Raw genomic sequence first — 12,101 nt, forward strand, 5'->3', positions numbered from 1 at the left:
CCTGGCATTTAAGCTCCCACTCATATCATAATGAGATTATCCTGTTGTGTGTTGCCAAAAAAAGGTGTTTGTTTCTATTAAGAGATGCTCCCTTTTTCTGTGACATCACGGAACTTGCCTGGATCTATTATGGAACACTGAGATGTGCAGTATTTTTAGCAGTCTGAAACTTATTTTTGGAAAGCAGGTGGTTTATTGAACAGGTCCTGAAGCCACGTCATTGTGCGCTGTACCTTGCCTGAATGCAAGAGTTACTAGCTTTTAAAAGCAAATGTGGCTGATCATTTCAACTGGAAAAAATAAATAAAATGTGAGAAGTATAGTACCAAGCAATTTAGATCCAACTGTATCTGAAAGTTTTCTTCCGGAGAGCCAGTCAGAACTTCTGCCAAAATATTACTGATTTGTTGTGATTCAAAAGAGCCATCAAAGAATTTGTTTTGAACATTACTTATATTAGTAACCAGTGTGTTTATAGTTGGACTATGAATGTTGTTTGTAAAAAAAAATTTAAGCACTATCTAGTGAAGTCTAATATTATAATATGCATATTACATTGTAGGTGTCCTAACATAAACCTATATATATTTAGCAGAAAAACACATGTAAATATGATTAAGCATAGCTTACGGTTTGACTGTAGCCTATTTCCTATGTGATTTTCTTTCCTTTGCTCATATTAAACATGAGAAACACAGTTTACTGTAGTGTTTGCTCTCTGAGGTTTGTTGAAAACAAATTTGTGGTATTTCATCAGATCTCAAAAAACACGAAAAATCTTAAATGTCAATTCTGTATGGTGTATTTCTTTACATTCACAAAACAAGAGAGTCCTGAAATGTAAGGGAGCTGGAATGTTGCGTTATCATTTTTATTTATGAGAATTAAAATTTGGGTGCTTTATTTTCTGTCCTCATTTATGTGTGTGGAGGGATACATTGTGAGAGCTGGGTGGGCACATGATTCACTATGCAGTGACAGACAAGAACTATAGAGCTCTGCATAGGGAGAAATTCCATTTGACTGAGACTGCATGGGAGTAATGCACAGAGGGCACAGTGCTGGATTGATGATTTCTGCAAGATGCTCTACAACTAGCCAAACATTATCTGCTTAATTTATCACTTTTTTACAGCAATTCACTCCTACACTGGGATAGCAAATAGTTCATGGCTGAAATCCTGAGACCTTAACTGTGCCTTTTCCAAGGGGGACACTTATTTATTTTGCAGCCTACATAATAAATGTGTTAATAAACTGAAGCAAGGTTTACTTTGATTTACTTGAGAAATCCATTATCTGGACATTAAATAAGCACATTCTTTTATTATACATTTGTATTTGCTTATTGTATTCATATGTTTTAATATTCATTATTTTTGTTTTATTATTTCTTCATTAAATTGTTTCCTCACTGCTTGGGCTAATCTGTATGAAAGGAAATGTTTGTGGCCTGGGTGTCATAGCCTAAAGTGTTAAATAGCAAAAACAATATTTAAGGGTTTCTTTTTCTATTATTTTTCCTTTTCTTTTCCACTAGTGTGAGCTTCCATACAGTTTCCTTGGTCATGGCAATTTTAAGTTCAAATATCAGCCATGGGTGTCTATTTACGACTTTTCATATCTTTTGTATGTTCATTATCATCTCTTAGCGTAACTATTTATTAAAGTGTTCAGTCAGGACAGTGTCTACAATGAGAGCCTGTCCTGGTGAAAAGTCTATTGTAAAGTGATTGCAATTTTGATCACTTTACTTCCAGGATCTAACCTGGTCTAGGCACTGCGCATATAATTAGTGCTAGGGAGGGGAGCCTGCCGGGGAGGAATCCTGCAAAGCTCTCCATATAGGATAGAACAATTGATGCCATCTTCAGATGCATTTAGCTACCAGGGACAAGCTCAGTAAAGCTTAGCTATATTGGTCCAGACCGCAGTCCTCTTTGAGAATTATGGGTACTGCGGTTACCTGTTTCTGCATGATGTACGGATTGATAATAAGCCCCATAGACTTCAAAGGGACTACTCCCCTAGTGGCCAAAAGCTTCTTTTGAACAAAAAATATTTTTTGGGCTTTATCAATAAATGAACTGTTTAACAAACTTTCTTTCAGACACAGAAGCACAGTGGTTAAAATGACCCCAACTAGGTTAGCTAATAGATTTTTTTATGTCCCATTGTAAATTAATGTAATACAACATAAACAAAACCATTTTACAGTAAATGTTAAATTATTCAGATTTGTTCTTGTAAAGGTGCTGTCCACATTATTGCATTCAATATATCTTATACTGCAGTATAGAATTTGTTGTTTGCTACATTCAGAAATAATGAACAACCTGGAAAATGTATTTAAAAATTTACTTCAGGACAATGTAATAAGCTGAGAGCTTTTTATACTGTGTTTATCAAAAGAGAATTGCTCCCCTTCAGCAATATTATACACTTCTGCTTCATTCCATCTCATTCATTGTGACAATTTCACCCTGTTATGTGATGTATTGTTTACCTTGTGGTAACAGAGCTCAAACTGTTTAATATTATTTGTTTTATTACACAGGAAATATGTTCCTTTAACAGTACTGTAGAAAAGTGTTGGCTACAACTGACTTCAATACAAATATTTCCATGCTGTCTTGTTAATCCAGGCTCAATAAATCTAAACTGCAATTTGATGAAATCGGATGAGATAAATTCTATAAAAATATATATGTAAAGGTTCTTGCATCAGGACCACTTAAGCTCCTTGTAATTGTATATAGTTTTGTAAGGATTTTGGAAGCTTTTGTCTTGTGTTGGCCTTCAGTAGATTCAAGGTGGCTATAAATGTTGCCAGTCATTTTACTTTTAGCCTTAATTGGCAGTGAATCAGAACATGTATGAACCCAAAAAGACCACCAACATTTCAATCCTAACAGTTGGAAATGCCGTTAGAATGACCAGGTCTGACAATATATAGGCTTGTTCATAGGCAGGAAGTCCATTATGCATAGGAAATTAGCCTCCTCCTCCTTTATGATAACATCCTTATCAAATGATATTTTGTTTTGATCAGTCCCCAAAATACTTACAAAAGCACTGTAACAGTTATTGTAGTACCCTCTTAAGATTGCATTGCTCTCTTTTATACACTTAGGGGGTTATTCAATTCTCTGCGTTACTTTTTTAAGCAAATTGATGCCGCGTTAAAAAAGTAACGCAGGTAATTTAATTGCCCCCTTAGAGTTTAACTGTACATAATTCTGTTTTGATTATGAAAAGGCAATTTGATAAAGTAAATAAATAAAGTATCAAGTGCCTCTACAAAATGTATTTACCATCTAAATCATCGTGGAGAATATCTCAAGAAAAGTTGAAAAACTTACAATGCATGGAAAATATAAAAAATGACACATGAGAAATAAAATGAAAATCAGCACAATATTTACTTTCAAAAAAACATATCCTAATATTAAGAAAATAATGGGAAAAACATGAAAGTAAAATCAATCAGCTAAATAAACACAAACGTATCATTATAGAACTATAATGATACAAAAATCTTCACACGGGTAATGGTTTTGGTTTGAATGTGTATAGAATAAAATAATGTAAACATAGGAAATGATTGCTCAGGAACTCAAAAGCTTAGAAGACTTTTTTTTAATACTGAAAATTCACTAATGTTCTTCTGCCAGCAACAACCTTGCTGTGCAGTACTACCTTTTGCAATGAAGATGGCAATGCAGGACAAAAAAGAGGATTGCCTTGATGCACTTTAGCTTCAAAAGCTCAGGGACACTAAGATCAAGAGAAACTTAATTCAGAGTTGACGAAAAGGGTCATCCCCCCATTTGTTTTGCATTAATCACTTCCCCAGTCCTTCTGTTAAGAATAAAATTGGCACAATGCTCACAGAGTATGACACAAACACCATTCCCAAAGCAGAGTTGAAGCTATAAAACAAATGGAATTTTTATGTCAAAAATAATTTTGTTCTGGAACTTGTGATTAACTTAATGACTTCCATTGTTTCAGAAAGTCTGCAATTAGAATTTTTCTATTCCTCACTACTATCATCAGGGGTTACCATGGTAATATTTATTTCTTCATGTTGTGGTAGTTAGGGTCTAGATTTGATTCCTCATGGAAAATACATTTTTTTCTTTTTGTTTTAATTGTAAATTGCTGTTTAATATTAAAAAAATCTTTGTCTATATGACTATTTAATATTAAGTCTGTTGTACTTGTGGGTATGTAGAACAGGAATAAAATATATAATGTCTTTCCACAATTTATTCTTGGTTCCAGATTTCCCATGGCACATATAAGGAAAAATGAATTGGCTATCTCTTACATCTCTTACTCATGTCCTCCAGTAAGCATGTACACTCCCACTATTCTCTTATTTGTTTTTTTACTTGTAGTCTACTGTTTTTTTTCCTCACTAGCTCTACCACATCACTATACTTCACAAGTAAACACATTTCCAGCACTACTTCCTTTAGTTTTTCATCAATTTCATTCTTTGTATATGATGCTCTTGAATGTCTTCTTTTAGGTCTTATTTAGTTTTTCTTATGAGGCAGGAACCCATTTCATTAAAAGTGTCTGAAACCAATTCATGTTCAGTCTATTTAATAATGTGCAGTAAATGCAAGGCTAGACTAATTAGAGTGATTTTGACAGGGATTCAAAATGGTAATAAGTCACAACAAACTAAAGAGTGAGAAACAAAAATATAATTTATTTTTTATTTTTTTTATAGTTAAACATATGGGGCCTGTGTCATTAAGGGGAGAAATGCAAAAAAGAAGTAAGTTTGTTCCTGGGCAAACCATGTTACAATGCAAGCGGTTTAAATTGGTTTATTATGTTGCATGTAAGGACAATACTGGCTGTTTTTTTCATGTACCACACAAATACTTGATAGCTTTTACACTAAAATTTAAAAATGATGTAGGACATGCGCTGCCCAAACTATATAAATCTGTCCCCACATTTTACATTTACCTCCCCCTCCAATGCAACATGGTTTCGCCCAGGTGCAAAGTTACTCCTTTTTCATGCTTTACTTTCCTTAATGACTCAGGCCCATGATTTATATTAATTGTTTAACTCAGGGTTTCCCAAACCCAGTCATCAGGGCTCCCCAACAGTGCAGGTTTTCCATATCTCCCTGCTGGAGCACAGGTGTATTCATTACTGACTGACACATTGTAACAGATCCACAGGTGGTCCTAATTATGTCACATGTGATCCAGAAAACCTGCACTGTTGGGGAGCCCTGAGGACTGGGTTTGGGAAACCCTGGTTTAACTGATTCTGTTGGGTAGAAGATAATTCACACGTTTGGTAACTGGATGTTGCACATTTCTATGAGATCCTTTAATGATCGAATGTCATATATTAAGCAAGTCTACATACTTCTGAAAAATATATTGATTTCTTGATTTTTGGGGGTGTTTTTAATAGCACAGTTCCACTTCCTTGGAGAGACATCATCATGAATGTTCCCAGTCAGTAAAGGCAGATATTTTAGGACAAGTTAAGATAGATAAGTTGGTATAAATTATACTTTTATCACTTCCAAATACATGAACTCAATCTTCATTCATTCAGTTCACTTTAAAGGGATCCAATTATGAACACTCTGTAGTGCCTCATCAGTGATTTGGACCCGCCATTTACATATTTCTCAGTTTTGAGGGGGTAGAGCTACTCGTATTTGGCATTATACCCATTTGTACTATTGTTTGCCATAGACCCAAGCTATGTAACTAATATTGCTCCTGATTCCACTAGGGTGCCACATTTTTTAAAACCTGCAAGGTCTAAGGTGTGTAATACCCTCAAGGGTTGGCAATCCGACCAACCTGATTTAATAACGGATGGGTGAGAGGGTGGCTGTATTGAATGGGTGGGAGTTATGCAGAAGTTTTAAAAGGCTTCTAAATTCAATGTAATTATGCTTTTACACATATAGCCATTGTTGTTAAGAAACATTAAAGGATAAGACCATCACATGTCACAAAAGAGAAAGTCACTTGAAAGGAAGCACAATATATCCATTCATGTTTGTGCTACAATAATAACTTTTTTATTACTTGTTTGAAATGTTTGTTTATTCCCCTACAATCTAACAGTGGAAAATTACAGCGGCTTTAATAAACTGGTTATAGCCCATATTCTCTTTTTAATCTGAATGTCGTCTTCTATGCAAAATTTAAGTAGTTTTATCTTTACTTTGCTAAAGATGTTCACTAGAACATGTGAGCATAAGTCATGCAGATAAATTAGGTTATCAGTACTTAATAGTTGTATTTAGAGATTTAGGGAGCTGCCATATTGTTTATTCCACAAAGACAATTTTACATTAATATCTTTTATCCTTGCAACAAGTAAAACCATGTATAGACATTAATATATATAGCCTGTTACTGAAGGAAATTGTATTCCCGACTTTAACTATATTTGGTGAATAAATCTGTCTAGCATGCTGTCTACTCTTTCTTTTAGAGATAGCACATATTCCTTTGGAGGGTGGCGCTTCTCTATTTTACATAATTCTGGGGCAGTTCGTTTGCCAGAGTTTGATATTGTTCTGCAAGTCTCTAACTGAAATGCTCAGTGCAGATTGCAAATCATTTGATTCATACACAAAGGCTGGGCCAATCCTGTCACAGCAAGCATTGCAGATATTATATTTCTGTTCATTGGATCATTTTTATCCTATAAAAGATTCCTTTTATGCATGTCCTAAGAGTTAAAGACAAGCTTTTCAAAAATACTTTATTTCCCTTTAAACCAAGGGGCATTAGAAATTTAGACTAAACCATGTATTGTACATTCATGGTTCATATATGGAAATCTCTCTTCCCAGCTGCCGCTGTCTCTTTAACTTTTATGGAACAGTACAACTCTGTCAATTTAATAAAGAAATTATTATTATTATTATCATTTATTTGTTGGGCGCCACAGGGTTTTCGCAGCACCTTACATAATACGAACAGTAGACCATACAGGGTAAAACATCACAGAACAATAAAAACTAAGTACCAATGCTTCGGAAACTCCGGGCAGACATATGGAGTAAGGGCGGAGCAGAAGAGTCGGTATGAAGACAGGAGGGGAGAGGGGCCCTGCTCATGCGAGCTTACATCCTAAGGGAGGGTGGACAAAACAGGCACGAAGGGAGGCAGTGATGCAAGGGAGAAAAAGGGACCAGGGGAGAAGAGGGAGAACAAGCAGAGTGAATGAGGGGTTAAGTGGATGGTTGGTAGGCTTTCAGGAACAGGTGAGTTTTGAGTGTACGTTTGAAGGAGCACAGATTGGGAGCGAGAAGGATGGAGCGAGGGAGGTCATTCCAGTGCAGGGGGGCAGCTCGGGAGAAGTCTTGGACTCGGGAGTGGGAAGAGGTAATAAGAGTGGAGGAGAGGCGACGGTCGTTTGCCGAGCGCAGGGCAGGAGTATGAATGGTAAGGAGGTTAGAGATGTAGGGAGCAGTAGACTGGGAGAGAGCTTTGTAAGTTGTAGTAGAGGAGTTTAAAAAGGATTCTGTAAGGGAAAGGGAGCCAGTGTAAGGCCTGGTAGAGAGGGGAGGCAAAGGAGGAGCGACGTGAGAGAAAGATAAGTCTGGCAGCTGCATTGAGTACAGATCGGAGCGGGGCGAGATGGGAGAGAGGGAGGGATGGGAAGAGATGTTGACGTGCTTTGTTGGCTTTGGGAAAATAAAATTATTTTTCTATCTCATGGAAGCACACTTGTGTTATGCAGAAACATTTTTTTAAATGTGTTTTTGAAAGGGTTTCTTTCCTTCCTGTACATGCTTTCACTGCCTTCCTGTTTTATCTTTATGCGATCGTCATAAATGGAAATTATCAACAAGTAGCCAATTTTTAAGACATCATCTCTGAAACAACTAGCACAGTATCTTAGATTTATACTGTGCAACTCTGTAGTGATGCATAGTGGCTATGACTGGGGGAGACTAGTGGTACGGATAATGTCAGACAGATGGGGGTCAATGCTGGGCAAAGATCAATCATTCAGACAGCTAGCAAAAGTTAATATTTAAGGTGAGCAGAGGTGGTCATCAGCTAATCCCAATAATAGTCACAGTAGCTCATTGCAAGTTTGCAGTTGTGTACCGATCCAAATGAAACACTGGTTAAAGTAGGTACCCTGTATGTGGTATATAATGGCCTGTGCCATCTGTGAAATTCATGCACCTAGAGCGCTTATTCAAAAGAAATTAAGAAATAAATCACTGGTGTCGCATATTATTATTCTGATATATAAGATCACAGGTTCATAAAAATATATATGTGTGATAATGAATGCTTCATCTGGTAAAGGTCCTAATTGGGAAAGTAGAAAGCTTGAGAAAGATTATCCATACAAACATATATCCAAAGTATTTATAGCCTGCACCTTTTAACCTCTTCTCTTCTCTATACCTGACAAAAGCACTCTATTGCTGAACAAACTTTCTAAAGCATAGTAGGAAATGAGTTGACAACATTTTCCACCAGTCCTGATCGAAGTGATCAATCTACATTTCAAGATCAATATCTGATGTAGTTACTTTGGTCCTACCTGCTAATAAACATTGTGGCCAGTTAGGCCCAAAGCGATGAAATTGCCTGTCTGATTGCATTCCTCATTGCAGTGCTTTCTTCTTGGTAGACTCCATACCTGACAATGCATACGTTCCTATACTTAACTCTCAATCACCTGGGCTTCTACTGAATCAAGATCTAAACTAGTCTGAGTACACTCAGCTGGGAATATTTTAGTTGTGAGGAATGGTTTAGTCAGCAGTAGCTTGGCATGAAGCTTGTTCTGAAATCACAATTCCAAAAATCTGATTGAATCAAAACAAACCAGTAGACATGCAGCCATTTTGATCCACATGTCCTATGACTGGGCCAATTGTATGTACCTCTTTGATTTTAATATTAAAACTAATTTCATGTCTTCAGGCTGAATTACTTGGACAACAATAGTTGATTTGTGTTGTCCTTGTGTCATTTTTCTACTTTTGAGTGTGACTATCTTATGACTTCTGATTTATTGTAGGAAATGAAAAGGTAAAGTGCGCTGAAAGTGACCTCCATAAAGAATTGTGTATAGTTAGAGTATTTTGAATACCAAGTCGTTGGAGCTGATGCGTTGAATGCTCACCTTTGTTCTCGTCATCAGCCATAGAACATAGTATATAGGTGTAAGATGTATGCACATGCTGCTTTAAAGTTTATGCTCACTCCCTGGCAGCTTACTCCTAAAGCTTCTCTGCACTCACAAGACAGAGAAGTTGTAACAGAGGTGGAATCCATCTGGAGTGAGTGTGACTCAGACTTTAAAGCCGGTATTAAGGCACATAACTTACTCTATCCAGGGTCTAGAGTCCTTAGAACTAAATAGTGCATAAGGTGCCATGTAACACTTTTTGACAAGCCTGTCAAGTCATTTTTAATTTGATGGATTATTATAGATCAGGTTGTTGTGATTGAAGGACAAGTAACATCTATTTTGGTGGTATGTGAAATTTGAGTGGCATAGGACTACATGCAGTGATGTGTGTCCTGCGTTCACCATAAATGATTGGCTGTGTTTCTCGATACCACCCCTTACATAAAATAGGAACTATTCACAATAAAAGGCATAATTGGAGAAAGACTTCAAATTTGTGTGTTTCTCCTGATTAGCGGGGCAAAGTTACACCAAGTGATTAGCAGTGGCGCATGCAGGGGGGTTTCTGGGTCTCCAGAAACCCCTCCCCTCCACTATCAAAGTGCCTCTACATACGGCACTGTACTATACAGCAGCCGCGGCGCTGTCAAAGAAGCTTCTTTGACAGCGCCGCGGCTGCTGTATAGTTCAGTGCTGCCGAAATGCAGCTGCTGCACATGCACAACAGCTCTCTCGCTGTTGTTTTTTTAGTTTCGGAGGGGGGAACCCCCCCCCCCCCCCCTAACAATCCTGCGTGTGCCCCTGATTAGGATAATTTTTCACTAGGAAACGCTCCTACAGCTTTTTCAAATTCACTGCCATTTTACAGTGTAAGGTCCTGATTTTTTTCTGGGAGATCACATAAAAGGTGTTATGTTTTTAAAAAGCGAGATAAAATATGCCTTCAGTTTTGTATGGACACCTACACCTCAGAAATCTAGAAGCAAGATGAGAGGGCATGCTGCTGGATAGAAAAAAAAGGAAATTAGGAGGGTTTTTTAGTGGTCTTTTAAGTTTTTTCATAATGATCCTTCAGATTGAGATTTCTGTAAACCGCAATTGACATACTGTGTTTTCTAAATAAATTACACATTAAAGCTGTACCCTTCTGATTTGTATCATCTCTCTTAGATCTCCTTTGACCTGGCAGAGTACACAGCAGATGTTGATGGTGTTGGCACCTTACGTCTTCTTGATGCAGTAAAAACCTGTGGCCTTATTGAGTCTGTGAAGTTCTATCAAGCTTCAACCAGTGAACTGTATGGAAAAGTGCAGGAAATCCCACAAAAAGAAACCACTCCATTTTACCCTCGATCTCCTTACGGTCAGTGAACACTTATGACACTTGTAGGACAACAGCGCAAGGCAGCTCAGACAGATGGCTTACTGACTCTGCATGAGCAATGGAGTACTTTGACTTATGACATAACAAGAGCCTTATGTATCAAAAACATTTCATTGCTATTACCCACAATTAAATTATAGTGGTTTCAGAGTCCTTGCAGGTAGCTAAGAAAAATATCTGCCACTTGATGTTTGTTATCCTCTGTCTGACTTTTTTTTTTTTCCCATTTTTCACTTTGTGTTTCTATATCACCCTAACATGGCATCTGTACATTTAAAAACAATTAAAAAATGTGTTTTAGGGTTAACGAGACACAGACCTACTTTATTGAAAAAAAGAATAGTAACTATTAGTTCCACGATCTGGTACAGTTATGAGCAGAACACAGTGTTTTACTTATGACTTTTATCCTTTAGAAATAGTACAGTAGTAATAAAAAAAGAGTCAATTACATTTATAGATACCATTGTATATGTAGTTCTAATGTTGACGTGCCCTTTTTTTACCGTATTTATTAAAAAAATTATAATTTATTTCAATTATTTTTCTTTTTTTTTCTTTTTCATTTTTCAATTTTTCTACATAGTTCTTGGAGGTAACATCAGGCTGTGATGTTGATATTTCAAATTTTAATAATACATTTTTGTACTGCAGCCATGTCTTCGGAAACCTTTGCTCATTAAGGATTTAAGTCCTTGAAAAGAAAAGAAAACACACTTTTTAGCAATAATTTAGCATTTATCAATAATAATAAAAAACACAATTGCTAGTTAGAATATTAAAATGGATAGAATGATGCATTTAATTTTTCTGCCTTACAGGAGCAGCCAAGCTCTATGCTTACTGGATTGTGGTGAACTTCCGGGAAGCCTACAACCTGTTTGCTGTCAACGGCATTCTCTTCAACCATGAAAGTCCTCGGAGAGGTGAGACAGCTCATTTTCCAAGATTCATTTAATTTGTATGAAGTTGAAACAAGCACACACTGAGTTATACTAATGTTTGCCAGCAAAATATAATGAAATGGCCAATTTTTGGGAAGTTCACATATATTTAAAAGAGAATAAATGGTAGATATGATATATTGTTGTTAAGTTACGCTACATGTATACTTGTATATTTTGATGGTATGTCTTTAGGTCAGCCTTGAATTTAGCACTTTCACTGTAATCCACCATTCTACATGTGTATGTAAATTGTAGGATGGCAGAATTTAACATGAGATACAATAGGCCAGTGACTACAGGAATGCCTCCTTTTGTTTTTATTTAAAAATTAAAAACTGAAGTTCCCATGGCAGTGCCAATGCAGTGTAATAAACATGTTATAAAGTGGATGCTTCTCATGATATGTCATGTGACATGCGACACTAATTTAAAGAATACCAAAAGCAAATGTATTTTAGTAAGAATTTGCTAAGGAGTAGCAGTTTCCATTAGACAGTGCACATATTCAAGCAAATGTGAGAGAATAGCTTTTTTTAGAAGTGGTTCATAATAGTATCTATTGATGTACAGGATGGAAACACCCTATGTCGGTGTGTGGA

At 36.5% G+C, this 12,101-nt stretch overlaps 1 protein-coding gene across 1 annotated transcript in view; it reads left to right on the plus strand.

Annotated features, from left to right (window-relative positions):
- GMDS (GDP-mannose 4,6-dehydratase) overlaps window positions 1-12,101 on the plus strand; it is a 445,643-nt gene that overhangs the window by 158,496 nt on the left and 275,046 nt on the right. Inside the window, exons 5-6 of the mRNA XM_075212984.1 lie at window positions 10,342-10,534; window positions 11,377-11,481. Coding sequence (XP_075069085.1) covers window positions 10,342-10,534; window positions 11,377-11,481 — 298 coding nt within the window. The remainder of the gene's footprint in view (window positions 1-10,341; window positions 10,535-11,376; window positions 11,482-12,101) is intronic.

Source organism: Mixophyes fleayi, chromosome 5, assembly GCF_038048845.1.
Source record: "Mixophyes fleayi isolate aMixFle1 chromosome 5, aMixFle1.hap1, whole genome shotgun sequence".
NCBI classification, from domain to species: Eukaryota; Metazoa; Chordata; class Amphibia; order Anura; family Limnodynastidae; genus Mixophyes; species Mixophyes fleayi.